This window comes from Strix aluco, chromosome 3 (assembly GCF_031877795.1).
Source record: "Strix aluco isolate bStrAlu1 chromosome 3, bStrAlu1.hap1, whole genome shotgun sequence".
Lineage (NCBI taxonomy): Eukaryota > Metazoa > Chordata > Aves > Strigiformes > Strigidae > Strix > Strix aluco.
In genome coordinates, this window is record NC_133933.1 from 74302648 (window position 1) to 74322806 (window position 20159).

At 35.8% G+C, this 20159-nt stretch overlaps 1 protein-coding gene across 6 annotated transcripts in view; it reads left to right on the forward strand.

Moving 5' to 3' along the window:
• TRDN (triadin) overlaps positions 1 to 20159 on the forward strand; it is a 244571-nt gene that overhangs the window by 64183 nt on the left and 160229 nt on the right. For all 6 annotated transcript variants that reach the window (XM_074819208.1, XM_074819204.1, XM_074819207.1 and 3 more), the window contains 4 exons: positions 8579 to 8629; positions 15793 to 15852; positions 18553 to 18612; positions 19997 to 20056. In XM_074819208.1, coding sequence (XP_074675309.1) covers positions 8579 to 8629; positions 15793 to 15852; positions 18553 to 18612; positions 19997 to 20056 — 231 coding nt within the window. The remainder of the gene's footprint in view (positions 1 to 8578; positions 8630 to 15792; positions 15853 to 18552; positions 18613 to 19996; positions 20057 to 20159) is intronic.

Below are 20159 nucleotides of genomic sequence, written 5' to 3' on the forward strand. Positions count from 1 at the left end.
TCTTGTGATTTCTTTTTTCTATTTTTTCCTTCTTTCACAAAAAACCCCTTATTGAATAGATTTATATGGGGAAAGATTTTTTTGATGCTAATCAAGATTACAGATTTTATGTATTACTGTATATATCATTTTGCTCTACTTAGAGGTCTACAAGTTTTGCCTTCATTTTTTCTGCATAAAATTACATTCAATTAAATTCAGACTGACAAAATTGATTATGAAAAACATAATTTAAAACTGGTCCAATAACATCTTTGCAGGCTGGAATGCATAAAGAGAAGCATGTCAACACAATTTTACTTTCCACAAAAGGAAAAGAAAAGCCTGGTTTTGATCACGTGACTCTCTCTCTGATTTGTTTGGGTTAGGAGGTTTTGTGGTTTGTTGTTTGGTTGTTTTGTTTTTTTTAATCAAAGTGCAATTAGCATTCCTTTTACATTTCAGAACCAAGGTACAGAACTGCAGTCCAGGAAAGAAAAAACCAGTCTTATCATATTTATGTACTTAGAATAAAAATTAATTTTATGTAAAAAATGTTTACGGTTGAAGATCTTTTAATATCTTCCAATTTTAATTCTTTCAAAAGCCCAGTCATTAAAATTCTTCCATATAAAACAGTCTGCATATGGTCTTCCTGAAGGATGCCAGTACTGTTCACAAAATAATTAGTCAAAGATAATTGCAAGTACCCTACTCTCCTTAAAAACCTTTCTGTTAAGATATTGCTTTTCTCCTGAAAATAGAAACCTTACTAGAAACAAAAGGACATAGAAAACAAAAAATCAGTTAGGCTTTAGAAAGAAAAGGAAAGGAAAGGAAAGGAAAGGAAAGGAAAGGAAAGGAAAGGAAAGGAAAGGAAAGGAAAGGAAAAGGAAAGGAAAGGAAAGGAAAGGAAAGGAAAGGAAAGGAAAGGAAAGGAAAGGAAAGGAAAGGAAAGGAAAGGAAAGGAAAGGAAAGGAAAGGAAAGGAAAGGAAAGGAAAGGAAAGGAAAGGAAAGGAAAGGAAAGGAAAGGAAAGGAAAGGAAAGGAAAGGAAAGGAAAGATAAGAAAAGAAAAGAAAAGATAAGAAAAGAAAAGAAAAGAAAAGAAAAGAAAAGAAAAGAAAAGAAAAGAAAAGAAAAGAAAAGAAAAGAAAAGAAAAGAAAAGAAAAGAAAAGAAAAGAAAAGAAAAGAAAAGAAAAGAAAAGAAAAGAAAAGAAAAGAAAAGAAAAGAAAAGAAAAGAAAAGAAAAGAAAAGAAAAGAAAAGAAAAGAAAAGAAAAGAAAAGAAAAGAAAGAGAAAAGAGAAAAGAGAAGAGAAAAGAGAAAAGAGAAAAGAGAAAAGAGAAAAAGAAAAGAAAGAAAAGAAAATAAAAGCTTGTGCACTGTCTGAAGTTCCACTTGCCTTGGTAAACTGAGACTTTCAATCTCAAATTAACCACAACCATGTCTTTCTTTTTTTTTGAGAACATAGTACAACTTTTGGATTTATCTCAAAGAAACAAATCTTACAAGAGCTATGTAAGAGCTCCCACGTTTACAGCTAATAGTCCAGCCTTGGGAACTTCTATCAAACTTTCCCTTCATCTCAGCTTTTCAGGAAAAATAAATATTTTGCTCTTTTCCTAAAAGACAATTTTGTATTGAAAGAGTTTGTGGGATTAAGATTTTAAGCAGTCCTGGTAGATACACGAAAATGCCCAAACATAAAAAATCAAAGAGGAAAGGTCAACAACACCGCTCAGTGATTCTGTGATAACACTGTTATAATTAATTCATAGTAATATAATGATACACTTCTACTCACCATTAATTGCTAAAACTATTTTATTCTATAGCAAAAGGAACGTTATTTCAAACATAGCAATATGGAAAAATATGTACATATTTAATTGCCTTTAACATAATGACAAAAGGAGTGGAATAAGTTCAGTTTAGAAAGTTATATGAAAGAGTGGCTTATAATAAAATCTTTACACAGGCTGGGATATTTTGCTGTTATAAAATAACATGCCCACAGTTCTGAAAATGCCTTCCTCGCAGTACATTTCTGCTGTATAGTCTTGTAAAAATAAAAATAAGATAAAACATCACCCTGGAATGAAAACATTCCTCAGTATGATGATTAAGATGTCAGCAGGTCATCTACTGTGAATTTCTATTATAGACCAGTGAAACTGCAATAGTGTGGAAACAATTGAATATCTGTTGAACTGGAATTTAATCTATTTATTTTTGTCCTGTTCTGGCTTTATAAAGAAGGCTTAACATATATCTGGAAGGCCATGTTAAATCCCTGTATTCTTGGAGGAACACAAAGCCTACTTTTTTGCTACTCAAGATAGGTAAATTGTCTAGAAATATTTGAAGGTCACGTTCTCTGTATTTCTGATAACTGTTTAGTGATGCCAAACAAAGTATCAAGTGGAGAGAATAAAGGCAACTGAGGTGAAGTAGCTGAGCTCTGCTAAATAGATTTAGGACTGATCAACATCACTTCACAACAACATTTACAGTTTAGAACAACAGGTTGTTTTGGGTAAATATACACCAGAGCAGAGGGTTTGCACCAAAAAGAATGAGAAATGGTCTTCTGTGACCTCTGTCAAAAGTAGTCTAATAGAGCAAGTGAAAGAGATGCTGTATAATTCTACAAAATATGAAAGAAAAAAAAAGAAAATAAAAAAGAAACCTTCATTCTCACTCTAAATTGTAGTTGTGGTTTCCAAAGAGATGGATAAACATTCTTAATAGGTATGAAAACATTCTTAATAGGTACTGGTGGTCTAGTATCTCACGCAGTGGATGAGCACACAAACTGTTCAGCATCTTCATCGGTAAGAGGAAATTCTTCTCCTGTCACATTTTCAAGAAAGATCTTACAACACATGACTTCAGGAAAAGTTGTTCTGTACCCAAACCTGAAGTTGCTATGAGTCCTCAAAAAAGTGTAAGATCTACGAAAACACTGGAGATAAGACTGTGCTACTAACAAGCTAGTAGTGAAGTCACCAAAATTAGTCATATGTGTCACTCAGACTTTCCAACACTGAATGCTGGTACTTAAAGCCTTCTGTTACACTGTCTTTGGATCCTGCATATAGGCACAATACACCAATTTAATTCCCCAATTGAATTTTTTTTTCCCCTGTGTTTTTTTTCCTGTTGTAAAATTTGGGTTTTTTTTCCTCTAGGGTACAGCTATACAATGTATTCGTAGTTAGCTGGAAGTTGATTTAATGCACAACTTCCTCATTCTCTTCCTAGCCCCACAAGGATAACTGTCACCCTCACCAGCTGGTACTATCTAGATTAAAAATAGTCATCAGTTGCACAATTGCAAATTTCTCCTGAGGATACCAGCAGCAAGAGAGTTCAGTACAATTCTTCATACAGAAAACATCTAGAAACGCATTAGAAATGACATCCCTCTCATCTTCTAAAGCTCTTAACACCACTCACTCTTGACTTGCCCTCAGTATCTATTTCTACCACTCTTCAGGATAATCAGCTGCCTGCTACCAATTAGTCTTGATAAACTAGCAAGTATATAGCCCCATTAAATTGCTGGCAATAGCTGTAAGGGCTCAAAAGCAAATTGTTAACCTCTGGTTCACCAGGACTTTGAATAGGACTCATTTTCATAGCACTGAAGATGTATATTGCTGTGTTACCTGTAAGAGATTATAAAAAAGACGACCAACTGGTGAAATTTGCTTACAAAGAGCAATGTGCTATCATTTCAAGTGAAATTCCATCTGTCCAATTATACCTTTAAAACAGTAGATACTTTAAACCTGTGTTCCATCCTCACTACAGTATTTAAGTAGAAACAGGATGGCTTTAAGCATGAGGGGATAATATTGAATGTCAGGGATTGGAGTTAAATTCCCAGTTCTTTTGCTAAATTTCTGGGTTACTGAGTAAAACGTTCTTGTGTTTCAGATGAGGACAATAAACCTGTTTTTTCTCACTTTTCCTCTCATATCATTGACATTTTTTATTTGGTTTGTTGATTTCTTTAAGGCATATTTCATCTGTAAGAGAGAAACTCAGCAGAGGGTGAGATCTAGGAGTTGTTGTAGCAATGCCAGACAGCTACTCACCACTTCATCCTCTAATGAAGCAAGATGCTCGGCTGTGTTTTCCCACTAAGAGAAGAAATGTAGCCCTCTTAACATTTGAACTCCTTACAGAGATGGCATATTATATCATGTTATCATAGAATCATAGAATGATTTGGGCTGGAAGGGACCTTAAATATCGTCTAGTTGCAACTCCCCTGCCATGGGCAGCGACACCTTCCACTAGATAAGGTTGCCCAAAGCCCCGTCCAACCTGGCCTTGAACATTACGAGGGAGGGGACATCCACAGCTTCTCTGGGCAACTTGTTCCAGTGTCTCAGCAACCTCACAGTAAAGAACTTCTTCCCTACATCTAACCTAAATCTACTCTCTTTTGGTTTAAAGCTATTGCCCCTTGTCCTATCATGATGTGCCCTTGTAAAAAGTCCTTCCCCATCTTTCCTGTAGGCCCCCTTTAGGTACTGGAAGGCCACTGTAAGGTCTCCCTGGAGCCTTTTCTTCTCCAGGCTGAACAACTCCAACTTTCTCAGCCTGTCCTAATACAAGAGGTGCTCCAGCCTTCTGATTATCTTCATGGCCCTTCTCTGGACCAGCTCCAACAGGTCCATGTCCTTCATGGATAAGCTGGGGGCCCCAGAGCTGAACACAGTACTCCTGGTGGGGAGTGATGCAGCCTAGGATATGGTTAGCTTTCTATGCTGCAAGCACACATTGCTGAGTCATGTTGAGCTTCTCGTCAACCAACAACATGGAGTTATAACTCCATGCATTACTTAAAACAATTCATGAGGGCTGAGGCCCATAGGTGCTATCATAATACAATACAATTAAAATAACTAAGAATAATGCTGTATATTTTACCATGTTAAAAAAGGAGATAACAAAAAATCAAAATGAGAAACATGAGAGCAGATGAAGAACTCTGTTTCAGGAAGCAGGAGACTCTCCTTGCGCTCTACCATGAGGGGCTGTGCTCTTCCTGCCTGGAGTTGGTGCTTTGTAGTGCACAGCCAGTGCGGGGCTGTCATTAAACACTGTGAACTGCTGTTAACAAAAATTAGCTGGGTGAGGGATGGGGGAAGCAAGTGCCCAAACTGCATGTTCAGCACGGATTTTCAGTAAAGCTGCCTGCAATATGATCCTCAGATCACTGTGAGGGCCTTTGGGTCATCAGTACCTAGATATGTTGGCCTGCTAACAATATAGTCGAATATATCTCCTTTCAGCATCTTGAAATGGTCAGTGAGAGAACTAAGAGCTTCCCTTTTTGGAGTTATTTAAAATAATCACCCTGCATGTTCTGTATATCTGCACAAGACCTGAGATCTAGAGAAGTCAGTGTCAAGCAGAATCCATATTTAAGGAAATAAAGTACTTATCCATTCAAAACCCAAGAAACATGAGGGGAAAGATAATTTTTCATGTCTGCTTGATAACCAAAGAAAACAAACAATGAAATACAGCTTTTAAAATACATACTCCCTTACAATAATTTAATAAACTGTGCTGTCATTTCATAAAGAATCAGGATGGTTGCCGTGGTGACAAAGATTATCCTTGCTGCTGCTTGATTCTGTCATTTTTCTAAACATGAATTCATAATATTTAGGATTTATTAACAATGTGTCACACTGATAGAGATAAATTACATGCTTTAAACTGGCCATGTAAGTCTTCCATGATATTATAGCCACTTTGTCAACTCAGCAATAAGATATGATGTGATTACTAGAAAATTAAAGTTATTTGTCATGAAAGATGAAGCAGAGAGTATCAAAACTCTCAGAACGAAAAAAAAACCCACTCCAATAATCTAATGTATTTCCTTACTTTAAATATTTTGGAGTTAGCAAAGAGTCACTATTTTCCATCTTGTAAACTGATCAAGATCAACATATATTGAGACGAGATTTATTTGTGCTGGGAAAATTTAGGCTGTAATGTATCAGAACTGATGTGTTCCAGGCTGCAATTTTTTATGATGATTCAAACTGTAATGGGGAGCTTGTGAAGAGAATTTAATGATAGCATACTTTTCAATATATAAAAGCATATATACACACACTTATGGATTATGAAGATGTAGTTCACTTCAAGGAATTTGTGTAGGGTTTTTTGTGATGTGTGGTATCCTAACTGTAACAGCAAGTTAGATGAGATTGTCAGTGCAGCTGTCTAGAAAGTTGGGGTTTTTTTGCACCTTACTGAAGTATTTGTGTCAAGTAAGCTTCACTGCTGATAAAATGTGAGGCTGACTTGAATGGCCAGCCCTACAGTCTGTGCTCCATACATATTTTGCAGTCAAACTAGCAATAAGAAATTCCCTAAAACCACAGTAATTTTTAAAACATTTCTTTGAAATAAGAAAGGTTTATACTTATTTTTTCAAGAAAGAAAGGTCTATTTTCTGTAGTGAGACATAATAGATGGTGGGAACCCAGCAGAGCTGAAGCATCTTAAGGCAAGCAAGAAATATGTGTCCGTGTAGATGACTCTGTCTGAAGAATGTGATTTATCACTTAGTGGGCCATATTCATCTCTGTGTGTAGGATGACCTCTTGATCTGGGCAAGATATGTCTCCCTGTATGTTGCAATGCAGAGGAAGTGACTCAGCTTTCTTTGAATGCACTAAATCAGCATGTGGAGCTAGTCTGGAGCAGCAGCATGGAGAACCACTCATATGTGCTCAGAATCAAGGAGAAATCCTCTGGCCATTCTTGTCTTGCACCATTTTTACCAGTTATGCCACCTAAATGAGTTTATGCATCCCTTTAAGCAGAACAGGCAGGAAAAGTCTGAAAATCCAGAAACTGGATTCTCTCAGTTGATAGAAAAAAAATTCTCACATAGTTGCAGAAAGAAAAATAATCCAGGCTCAGCTGAAATACAGTAAATCAATATGGCATGATTTCTCCCTAATCACAGCCTTTGAGGTTGTGATAAATGAGCTACATACCCAGGCTGCAAAGAAAAAGATGAAAACTGAATAAAAAGTCCTTTTAGCTTAATGACATCGTACAATTAGCTCAGTTATGCTGCCATACATTAGTGGCTAACAGTGATATATATTTTGGCCTTTGTTACCCTTTATCTCGGTGAAATAATATTCCTTCTATCTGAAGACAATGTAGACTGATGCCATAGAAGAGTTATGTTTCTTGCAAACCAGACACAATCATTATTTCAGATTGAAAACACTATCCAATAAAAAAATTCTGTATTTATTTTCAAGGACCTATGCAAAGATCAGAGTCTTGGAAGGGAAAATACCATTTTCTACTGGATCTCTCTGGCAATGTGTATCCTGTTACAACCTGAGCAAATAACTGAGGGTATCAGTGGAAGAATACAGTTGTCTTCAATAGGCATTAAAGTAGCTCTTTAAAGTTGAGATGTAATATGCATAACTTTTTCTCTGTTGGATTAATTTTGGTGTCAGTGTTATTGATATTTAGACCCTTCAGACCAAATCTAACCCTAAAATACAAGGAGGAATTTCCCATAGTGTCGAGTGAGATTTACATGTGCTTTTGTCAAAGGTGAATTTGATCCACTATTTTATACCTGCTGCAGGAAATGGGCGCACATTACCATAAACCTGTCACTCTGCATAGTCTTAATGACTTTATTGCACAACTATAATTAACAGCCTTTAAATTTCTACCACTGTACGCAAACAGTGCTGTCCAACTTGATTTAGTTCTGTTTTTTTTTTTCTCAAATTCAACATTTTGCAATTTCAATATTATCCAGGTTTTGGCACAATAAGGACAGTAGGAAAAAATCAGTTACAAAGGTATAAATCAGTAATTTCATATCAGTGTCACAGGTGAGGAATTTTGTTCAAAAGAGATGGCATGGCAAGGGCAGGTAAATGCTGTACCACTTCCTCTTCTAACAAGGCAGTTCTCAGTGCTTTGGTATACAGCATGATTAAAATGAGTCATTCTCCAAGACAACAATCCCTAACCTGGGAACTTTTATCTCTGTAATTTGTATACAGCACTGAGTCTACCTTTTATTGTGTGTTAGAGCTACCAATTCAGCATGTGTGCTTTAAAAAATTTAGAAAATGTTATAAAATGAACATTTTTTTCCATCCAAAGGTAATTTGGAAAACATAAAATACTAATCCTGGTAAACAGCTCAAGATACATACAGAAAAATGTTTAGTAAAAGCATGTTTTTTCTGATTCATAACCAACATGTATTACTGTATAGCTGTTACAGATCAGTAAAACCTATTATTGACTTTAAAACTAGCTGTATTGCTCAATTAAAAACAGAATAATTATTAAAATCACTTAATGTTATGATTTTTGTCCATATATGTCTGCGTATATATATAGAATTGAACTTTATTGTATATAATTCTGAATATGTAAATGATAAAACCATGGCTCTGCTATAATATTTGAAGCACTTATTTATTTTTTATTATGACAATGCATCTGATATTTTTGTGTGTGAAAATTATTTCAATGTTGATAAATCTACGTTGCATTGTTTTCAGAAATTCATAAACAGAAACTGGAGAGACATGAAAAACAAACACCACCGAAGGGTAACTTTATTTTTTTAGTCTGTTTACTTAATGTATGTATGTAATATACAGTGTTTGTTAACTACATATGTTACCACTGTTGTATTATAAAAACATTCAAAGATCAGTTGGCACAGACTGGAAATGATCAAAAATGAATATATACTTTAGCATTAACGAATAGTGTCATTTTATGTTTGTGTGGCTATATCATAAATGCACATTTATAATAAGATTCTCCTGCCCAAACTTATCCAGAAATCTTTTTTGTAGCAAAAGTGCAAGTAAGTAGAGTGCTGATGAACTTCCTCTGGTGCAAAAGGCGTGAAGTGAGTTGGGCAAGGAAGAAAGCAAATTTATAGGCCAGTGGGTGTCATCCAAGTTAGGAAGTCATAGTTAACAGTGAGCCAGGTGTGTATCAGAGATAAGAAAAGCCTCCATTTTAAGAACCTACTCTTTTTCAGACTGTTTAATCTCCTCTAACTGGCACTTTCCAAAAATCCACAGAGGAACTGGTTTGGACTGGTTTTCAGAGGTCATGTACACAAAGAAGTTTCCTGGGCTATGTGCAGATTTTTTGCTTAAGAAAGCCTCCTCTGTAAAGGTTAGGCCACATAAAATTTGATGAGCATCTCTCTGATGCATGAGTGCTGTGCTTAGTAATGGCAGGAGGAAGCAAGAAGGAAGCTTATTAAAAATAGTGTGTATATATATATACCCCCTCCCTCACACAATTATATTCAGTTCTGTATATATTCTTTATACAATTTTATAGTATTTTACTAGTGGTAGCTTTCCAGTTCTGTGCTAATCAGGGTCATCTGGAGTGCCTAGAACTGCTTCCCAACTACTTAATAAATCATGTTGTATGAAAATGATTTTTTTAGAGTATCAGTGGGCTAGCCAAGCAATAATGAACTCAGATCCATTAGCAATGGATCCCAGTTAATGTCTTTTCAAGCACAGTATTCTAAAAACACAAATGAAGTTGCAGTCTTGACCAAAACAGCCTCTTATGTACCATTTCATCTATACAGAAGTGCACTGCTTTACATAGAAGAGCATTAACATTGCAGAAATAATTACTAAGAAGTTATAAGATGCCAGAAAAAAAACATTCAGGTGTCATTAGTTAAGTCCCTTTGTGCATATGCCTGATAATGCGGTCTTTAATTATACAATCACTTACTGAAGCACAAGACAATTTTTTTTTCTATTTTTCATTTTTATATTTAGTCCCAAAAATGCATCTTGTACATAGGAGTAACAATTACAAGAAAACATTGTGTCTGGCCTCAAGCTAGAGCATGATAAAAGCATGAATCTTTAGGGAGTTTTACTGTTACCTTCTAAAGTACCTCCAAGGAAACATGTGCAAATACAATATTTTATTGTTTTTAATAGGACATATCTGGAGGTAAAAGGAATGTTTTTAATAGAAGCAAACACTCCAAATGAATTTCAGTCCTCCGCACAAAAATATGGGACACTAGAGTTTTAAAAATAATTTTAAGTATATTTTGGATAGTCAAAACCCCTGAATCTAAGTCCCAAGATTTAAAAGGGAGTTCCATCCATAAACCTCACTTTGAAAAGACTGTACCAAAATATGAGGAATAGATATAATGAATGGAAATCCCAGATGGAAGAGGCTGAAATTATAAGAAAGAGTTACAGTATTAAGAGCCAGGCAAGCCTGTGCCCTAAAATTTGGTTTTAGTTATTTTGATAAACTACTAGTAATAAAGTCCATTTCGATTACTGTACTTAGTCAATTTAATCTTGAAAAGAAGAAATACTCTGAGAAATTATTAAACAAAGCATTTGCTCATGCTTAAGAGCCCTGAAATTAAGTTATTTCATGATTACATGTACACATAAGCACAAATTCACTATAAAATAGGGTCTTTCCAGTTGATGTACTTTCACAAGGCTCAACAGCACCCTGGACTGTATGAGCAGGAGCTCAGCCAGTCAGTGCAGGTAAGGGATTAATTAACCCCCTGTACTCAGCTCTTGTGAGACCACATCTAGATACTGTGTCCAGTTCTGTACTTCCCAGTTCAGGAAAGCCATCCATAAACTGGGGCGAGTTAAGTGTGGGGCCACTGCAATGGTCAGGACTGGAGCAGTTATCCTAAGGGGAGAGGCTGGGTGATGGAGCTGTCTCAGCCTGGGGCAGCTGTCCTGTGAGTCTGTCATTTTGTGACATACACATTGCAAGACTCTGAGTTGCTGCTGAAGGCTGCTTAAGAAGTAGGTGTTATAATTGTTATTACTGTTACTATCAATGAATAAGATATAACTATGCAATACTTTGGCAACAAAATCTATCTAGATAAAAGTATATATAAGTATATAATTTGTGTCTAATGGAAGGTCCAATGATAATCCAAATGAACTGATCATTTCTGATTTTTATGAAAAACTGATATTAGCAGTGAAATGAATTGTCCCCCATTGCCAGGAAATATGTTTTATTACAACAGGCATTGAGAAGACATATGAAAAGGTTGCTCTACTGTGTGGCTTTTCCCAAATACACTTCACTAATACATTGCTGTTGGAGTGAGGGATGGAAGAAGACAATGTCATGATGAAATGCTACTTCTGACAGCCATACATTAAATCACAATGATTTTAGGATAGATACTTGTGTTCCTCTGAATTAACACTAGCCTCTCTTTTTTTTGCAGAAAGTATCTTTGAGTTCAGTCTGATTTGACAAATAGATTCCAGGCCCTTCAAAACCTTTTCATTTACTATGGACAGCACATATCTGCCCCTCCTACCCCTATTGAGTTGTTAATGGGGCCGTACTGATAATGCAAATATTAAACACCACAGAATAAAGCTGTCTGTATTTTAGCATATGGATAAATTATGAGATTATAAAGACAAATATAATGTGTCCCCAAAATTTAATTTGCTGTAATTGGAAGGCAAGTATTTGAGACAGCTAAACAGATAGAGTTGCACTACACAAATCCACAGTATATACTAGAAACCCACGTAAGTTCACAAAATTAGCAAGTTAAACAGTGTATTTATATTTGATACAGGGGCTGTCTACCCTGATTTCTGGAGGTATGGCTACAGATATACCTGAGTTAATTTTAAACTAGGTAACATGGTACAGATAGCAACATAGCTGTAGTGGCTCAGGTACAGCTGTCAAGTATTTATTTAGCTCTATGGGTTTACAGCAGCCCAGGGTGAATCCAATGCCATGGGCAGTTTGACTACCACCTGTAGCTGTCAAACCTAAATCTTAGTTCAGATGGATGTAACACTGTCTGACTGTTGCAATTAAATCTAATTTTAAATTGCACAAACATATAAATCATGAGACATTGTCTCAATCCTATATTGGCATTTACATTCAGTGTTGAGGGCTAAATCCAGCACAGGGTTAGGCACTGCAGTGAGCAGCGTAGGCATGTCTGGTGCCTCTTGGGGAAGATCTGAGCAAACTCAGAGGCAAGCCTCTTCCCTCTTCACAGGTAACTGAGGCAGTTTGTAATGAGTGCAGGTGACTCCACAGTTCATGAATTGCTGAGATTTCCTTAGATTATTGTTTGGACCTGGAAGCCTGTGCCCCTCTCCAAATCAAACCTTTTCCTTTTTTTTTTTTTTTTTTTTTTTAGTGTTTCTTCAAGAAGAATTAAGTTATAGCCATCTAAGGTTACTTTACTTCTGAATAAAAGCATCTACACAAAGATTTAATGCTCTCTGACTAATGCACTCTAACTTTGTTGTATTAGTTCATTTATCTTAACTTTCCTGAGTGTTGCTTTGTAGACAAGCACTTAATCAGTTAGCTGGAGCAAGCAATCTCTGCTTCATGCTTACTGCACTCATCACCTAGCTTTATACTAAGCAGCACACTTAAGACTTACTCAGCTGGAAACTATTTTTACTTCCCTTACATATGGAATTAGTGCCTCCTTATTACATCTCTTCTTTTTGCACTTGCTTTTTTGGGATAGGGAATGTCTCTGTCTCAAACACTTTAATGAAGAAAAACTAAATGACACCCCTTTCACTATGTCTTCCACTTGATGCAAATATACTATTAGATGATGGAAATTTGGAAAAATCTCTCATATATATGCTATACTCCTTGTTTTTAATTTTATGTGAAGCAAATAACAATATTCTTATATGATTAAGTTTGGAATATATTGTTAAATTACCTTAAAATTTTCCATTATGAGCTCCTATTTTAGATTATTTATAAATTTACCACACTCCAGTCACTGAGGATGAAATTTTTCATGCTCATTATTTTGCCTCAGGCTGAATTTTCATTCAAAGTCATATAAAAATGTTTCAGCAATTTCCAAAATCTAGGTTAGTGAAAATTAGGTTGGGGTGTTATATTTTTTTCCAGTGCTAATAACAGTTCATTCTGAGTTTATGCTTTTTTGGTATTTGCAAGGAAGTCCAAGATAATTTCTTTAAGTTGTGGGAAAATTTTAGCTTATACAATTGTCATAAAACTAGTTTTAGTTATTTTTCTTATTTTTTCTGGATGAATCCAGCACCCTACTAAAAGAAGAAAAGAGGTGATCTTTTCGTTGCAGAGTGTGTCATAAAGCAAATAAAATGGTTGAATTAAAGTTGAATGAGTAGTTTTAGTTCCAGCATTATTCAGCTGAAGAGTGCTTGACTTAGCAGTCTTAAAAACAGTTTTATGTGCTTTCTCTTTGTTTTTTAGATGCAAAAGAAAATCTTATTAACTCTAATTTGTTTCACAGAAACATGGCAGTATGGCCAGCCAGGTTTATTTCTAAAACTTAATGCTTTCACCTAAGTGCTGCAGGCTTGAAAAAGGGCATGTGTTAAGCCCTTTACAAACAAATAGGTACCCAGGTGACTAAATCTGGGAAAGATCTGTAGATAGTGAAGTATTTTCTATGGCAAAGCCTTTAGGACTACATATGAAGCTGAACATGAAAACATTTTGGGGGAAAAAACAGAGTTAATATACAAAAGAAAAATCATATTTCAGTTTGTCAGATCAAAAACTTCCATGGACTTTGGTGTCCCTAGTGCACTGTGATTGAAGAGTCAAAAATGGCCTCTCATCACAGCCTTGAAACATGAACCCTTTAATTTTTGGCAACACCTGCCCTTCCCCGATAAGGTTCTACCCAGAAGCCATAACTCTGACAGTGTCCATTAGAGGTAATGGTAAACATTACAGTCTGAGATTAGCAAACTCTGAGGCTATGGGGATACCAACACACAGGATAGGGCTCTTGAACTAACCAGAGATCACCTTCAGCCTATCATTGGGAAGAGAAAAATAGCTTATGCCAGCCTGGTCTCTGCTTATCCACATTCCAGGCTCCCTGCCCAGATACATCAAGTTACTTTTATTTCTTAAGAAGGAGCTAACTGATCCCTTCTCCATGTTTAAGCTTGGAGTCCACACAAATATTAACATTTCCTTGCATTTTAGCCCTTTATACCATTCTGATGATGTGAAGGAGCCTTAAATTACATTTTTCTGTCCACTTTAAGGTCTACTGACACAGTAAATACAGTAAATGTTGTGCAAGGCTCGTTTTGGGTTTGTTTTTGGTTTGGTTTTTTTTTTTTCCCAAGCATGAAATAGGGAAATGATGTGGAGAAACTAGAATAAATGTTAAAAAACCCACAATAGTCTTCCTTACACAAGTAAGACGTTCTGTGGCTAAAAACAAGCTTTCTGATCGCCAGTCTGTTCTGCATAGTTCGACTATATTCTCTGGCTTAGAGACTACAAGGGCTTTTGTCCAATGTGCAGAAACATGTTTCACTGCCATTGACCATCACAGAACTACTGTTTACAAAACTGTGTTGTTGCCCCACCCAAAACTGACAACAAGGTGGCCCGAAATATTTTGCACAGAGCTAGCAGCTGCTAATACAAATATAAGATGTAAAAGCATGCTACAGTTTCTGCAAAAAATATTCAGTCTACGTTCTACATGGTATATAGAGAGAGGAAACTGCTTTTCCTTGGTATGTTACTAGATGTCCTAAACCAGTTGAATGAGTTGCAGTCTGTAAATCATTCAATAATACATTGCTGATGCCGCTGCATTCTTCACAGCCTGCTTTTTTAGTGTAAATTTGCTGTCCACATTCCTTAATGTTTTGAAAAATCTCCCTTCAATCTCTTTCCACTGTACTGTTAATTGTTTACCTATTATTACTGGAAATGTATTGGGATAATGCAAACACACGCAAGACATAATGAAATTACTGCATGTTTGGAATGATTTTTCTTAAAGACATGGACCAATTTTTTAATGAGGATATATTTAACCACCAAAATAATGCTTGCACCTCTCTGAAATGACATTTGCTGCAAAGTTGGTGAACTGAATGTATGCAAAAACATTACCGTGCTTGTGTATAAAGCTCACGGTTGTCTTCTAATCAGAGTTGTATTTTCTGGGGTTTACTTGACAGAAGCTTGAGTATTGCAAAGAAAATATTTTTCCCTGAAATTGCAAAATGCTAGTCTTTTAGTAGTAGAGGTTGACAAGGACTATTTTTGTCTATCTAAATCATTAGGATGTGGAATACAATCACATCCAAAAACATGGTCTGAAAGTTGGGTGACTAATAGAGTCATAAGGACTCAAGTTTGCCTGCTTCTAGCAGGACGTGTAGTTGGTTGTGTTTTGAACAGCTGCTCTTCCTGAAGTTACGCTCTGATTAAAAAAGATGTTTTCTTGTTAATCCATCTTGTGGATGAAGTAACAGGTAAAAATAAATAAAAAAGAGCATGGAAAGTAATATGCTAGCCAGTTTTTGTTAAGAATAGAAAGCAATGCTGTCAGGGACCGAAAATAATTTCCTCTGTCAGAAATCTTAGAGTCAGGGTGCTTGTGTAATGGGACCAAAAGAGATCCCACAGATTAGATTGAGGTTGCTGAATGTTCACTTATTTTGCAAAAATATGGTGTCACATCTTAAGACTTATTTAAGGAAAAATATTTCTCTTGTACCTGGAATTAAATATTGACATTAAGAAGATCTATACATCATCTAGTACCTGTGACTCAGAGCTAAAATCCATTATTTGAATTTACAAACATTTTTCCTCGATCACTTCGGTGAAAAAACAACTGTACATCATATCTCCAGATTATAGTTTTATTGTGGGGTTTTTTAATTGTTTCTAGTAATCCACAGAGACAAACCTGAAAAAGAAGGAAAAATTGAGAGAAAGGAAGCCCTAAAAGGTATGTTTTCAGCATTTGATGTTCTTTGTCTTTTTACCAGTAGTTCAGAACAGTCTAATCTATTGACTCTTAGACCCTTCTTGTAAATCCCAATTACGTTTAAGGATGGAGGAGGTGTGAAAGCCAGCTGGAAGGAGAATGAGGATTTTAAAAGCGCTTTGAATTCATCACTCTGCAGAGGGGCTAAAATTATATTCAGAGATTAATGAATAAGTTTTTACTGTATTATTAACTTATGTAAAAGATGCCCAGAGCATAAATAGGTGCCTTTTTTATTCTTCTTGAATAACTCCAAGCATAATATTTGTCTTTGGGAATACTTCTGAGCAAAACATGAGTAAATTATAATATACAGGGCACAGTCCCTGGAGGCATTCTGTTTCAGAGACCTGCCTTAGAAAAAAAATTTCACCAGACTCATTTCAGAGACATTAGGGAGAGGGTGTTAGAGAGGATTTACTAATTTGCTGTTGGTGTATGCCAACAGTAAATTACAGATCCGCCTGTTGTAGGAGTCTGAATCAGGAGACTGCTTCCTCTCCACCCACAACTCATGAGTTAGCTCTGGGCTCCAAGAGTTTGCCTCTTGTGAGAGATTTTTTGGCAAAATGGAATTTTGTTGGAACATACCTACTTGTCAAAACACTTTAAGCCTTCTGAGAACATGTCCTTTACATAAAAATGTGATTAATGAAGTCTCATGCTGGAGGAAGAAACCCATTCTGGAAGAGCAAATAGGCCAATGATCATAATAAATCACCCAAAAAAAGGAAGACCCAATATCCAGCCATGGCTGATTTATTTCAAACCAAGAACATAGGTCTCACAACCCAAGTGAACATGCACCTTCCTGAAATCTCTGTTTGTCTAGGCCTTTATAATGGTCTCTGATCGGGGCTTTTCCACTTTATATAAATAATTCAAAATACATTGACTTAGCAAGACTGATTCTAGAGGTTAACGGCAGACACATGAGTTCAGGTTTCTGTTAGAATGAATATTTATTATTAGAAAATGGAATGGTGGTAACAAGAGAAATTTTTTCTGAGATTTGGAAAAATAACAAAGCAAAGACTATAATGTCCCATATTAAAACATGAATGTGTCATTAAGACTTCTCCTTTATTTTGTGGAAAACTTGGGAAATTCTTCAATTTCATTTGATAGGAGAACAATATTTAATGTTTTTAAAAGTTTCTTAGAACAGGAAAAAATTATCCCAGCCAATCTGATAGTAAATGAAGAAGAATAAAATTATTATACTGCCTTAACTTCTCGTAACTCCTACTAATAATCTGTCTACCTAACTGTATTTTATCTTAAAGTGAATGTATTACTTAGTTTTCTTTAGTGAGCTATTTCTACAGTTGCTACTAAAACATTACTGCCTGTAGAGATTCTTTGTAATTACAGTATTAAGAAACATTGCTTTCAGACTGTATATTTTAAAACTATGACTATGGATACGTGTCCTTCTAAGGCCCATTTCATTGCAGGGTGACTGGGAGACTCCAAATTTTCACTGCATCCCTGTATTTTAACTGCCTATTTTCTACTTTAAATGCATTCCTTTTACAAGATTGAGATAACTGAGAGAATAAATAAAAACCCATTTTAATTTCTAATCAGGTTCTGTGATGAAGTTTAGGAAAGTTAACTAATGACACAAAGAATAATTAGAAGCATTGCAGTCACCTAGAAGTGATTCGGTAACTTAGAAGTGTCACTTAGCGATGTCAGAAACTCATTCTCATATGTTTCATCACTATATTGTTAAAAAAATATGACAGCCTGAATATTCCATACCCTTCTTCTTTTGCTTCCAGTTAGATATGGAATTCATGGTACTGTAAAAGAACTTCCTTATTTTCTCATGTTTGACAAAGGGAGTTTTTCTTAGCTGGGATGAAATCTCCACAGGAGTTAGAGTTAAAGCTAGCCTGCAGTTTCATGGCTGATTTTTCTGACGTGCTCTAAAATCCACATGCTTATTTCTCATTGTCTGGAAAATTTTTGTGTAAAATCCTAAGAAAAGTGAGTGGAAAATGTTATGTGGATGAGTGGATAGCATAATACTATTTCCACTGTCATAATGTTAATTTTCACTTTACATATCTAACTACGGCTCTGAGATCATCATTGAGGGGACTGATCTCAGCTAGTGTCCATTACTAGCTATCTGTACCCATTACTGGCTATCCATATCCATTACTGGTTATCCATTCCAAGCCAGCTGGCAAGTGACAGATGTGTCATTTGTGCATGTGATGCTCTTATGCTTCAGGACTGATTCCAGGGTTTTTACGAGCCTCTGCCTGACAGAGTATGGAGTGGCCCAGGTGATGTCCTCTTTCTGGTGCAGGCAGCAGCATTTACTGTTAGCTCTGCCTTGGTCCTTGACAGTTTTCTGAAAATCTCTCTCCCTGAATGGACAGAAAATTGTAGGCAATGATGCTACTGTAGTAAACAGCTGAGGAACATTACCATGGCTTAAGTGGTAAGCAGTAACTTGTTGCCCAGAGTTGTCTGCTCACACCCATGTAATGTGATGTATGCTGTGCAGATATGCACAGGATAGCTCAGGAATAAGACAGTTTGTCATTTTGTCTCCTAAGGCTTTTCTTGGTATAATTATTTTTGATTCTTAAGTCTTTTCCACAATTTTTTTTAATATATATGAACACATTTCTTCTTTCCTAGTGACACATAAAGACAAGCTGGAAAGACAAGAAAAACCTGAAAAGAAGGAAAAGCATGCAGGTAATGATTTAATGTCAGAATTTATTTTACATTTTGAGGTACCCCGGAGCTAATTGTCTACTCAATTTCCATTTATGTATATCCTTGGTTGGAAAAAATGTTATGGAACTTTATGAAGAAAGATCATGAGATCATATGAAGGTTTGCAGACATACAGAGTAGCATTTTGTATTCCTTCTGCATGTTTGTAGGGTTTTTTTTCTGAGGAAGGGAGATAATATATTTTATACTCTGGATTAGTATAATCTCCCAGTAATCACTGAGTATTTCCAACACTCACAGTAAGTATGGTTACTAAGTGAATACGGTCATCCAGGAAAAACACCTGACAGCCTGTAAACAAAGGTATTGAGGCAGGTCATGTGAAAAAATTGTTTTAAATACAATTCTGCGTAGGGCTGTGGCATAGGCATTGAATAAGGCAGGACTAATTCTTTAAGTAGTTACTTGAAATAAATAGGTATCTAGCAGTGCTTTATCTTCCACAAGTCTTACATTTTTTGAAACACCAACACAAAACTAGAGAGTACATAGCAATGCTCATGCATACATTTTTGTGTTCTTAGTATACACTCATGTGCTGAAGTCAAGTAGGCAGAGGAGTGTTTTCACATGCCTGGTCCCTGTAGGGGATATGAACACATTCAAATATCAGTTCTGCACACCTGTGGACAAGTTACTGTGTAAACATTAATCTCAAAAAGTTAGCATATCAGAGTCCACAGAGGAGAATATTCCAGATTACCCACCACTCAGTGACTATTGCACAACTCAGGTGTATTCTGAAACCTGAACCAGAAATCTACTCACTACAGTGTATTTTATTTCAATTTGTAAAGTGGAAATTAAAAGCAAACAAAAAGCCCCAAAGAGCATTAGTTATAATGCCATTGCAATTAGATTTGTAATTAATTATAGTGTTTAATCATTCATAGCTGGCAAAACTGTTAGTTGTTATGTGGAGTTCACAAAATCCTTCAGAAATGAACCACAGTAATAAACACAAAAGCTCAAAAATAACAATAAACCAAAATAAACCAATAAATGACAATATAAACAAAACAAACAAAATGAACCAGTAAATGACATAAATAAGCATGACTCTTCCTGACTAAATTCTTTCATGGCATTGCAGTTGTGCCAGAAAGGCCATTCCTCCCCCAGCTGATGGCAGAGACCTCAGGGATGGTAGACAAGTTTTTGGTAGTTTGAATCACGCGTTTTGATATCAACAGCAGACAGCAGCAGCTGAATCAATCTTTCTGGTTCTGCATGGATAGTCATGGTGCATAGCTGTGTTTCTTGATCTTCTTTCTCCTCTTTCTCACTTAAAATGCAACATTTCTCTTTTTAAGTAACCATTAATGCTGTTATTTATTTCTAGCTATTCACAAAGAGAAACCTGAAAAGCCAGAAAAATATGAAAAGAAAGTACCTTCTAAAGGTAATGCAGATTATTATTAGATGCTATACAATTTTAGATTTTCAGTGCTTATGTAGTTTTGGAGAGTGTGGAGATGAGCATTTAAAGTATAAAGAAAGCTCTT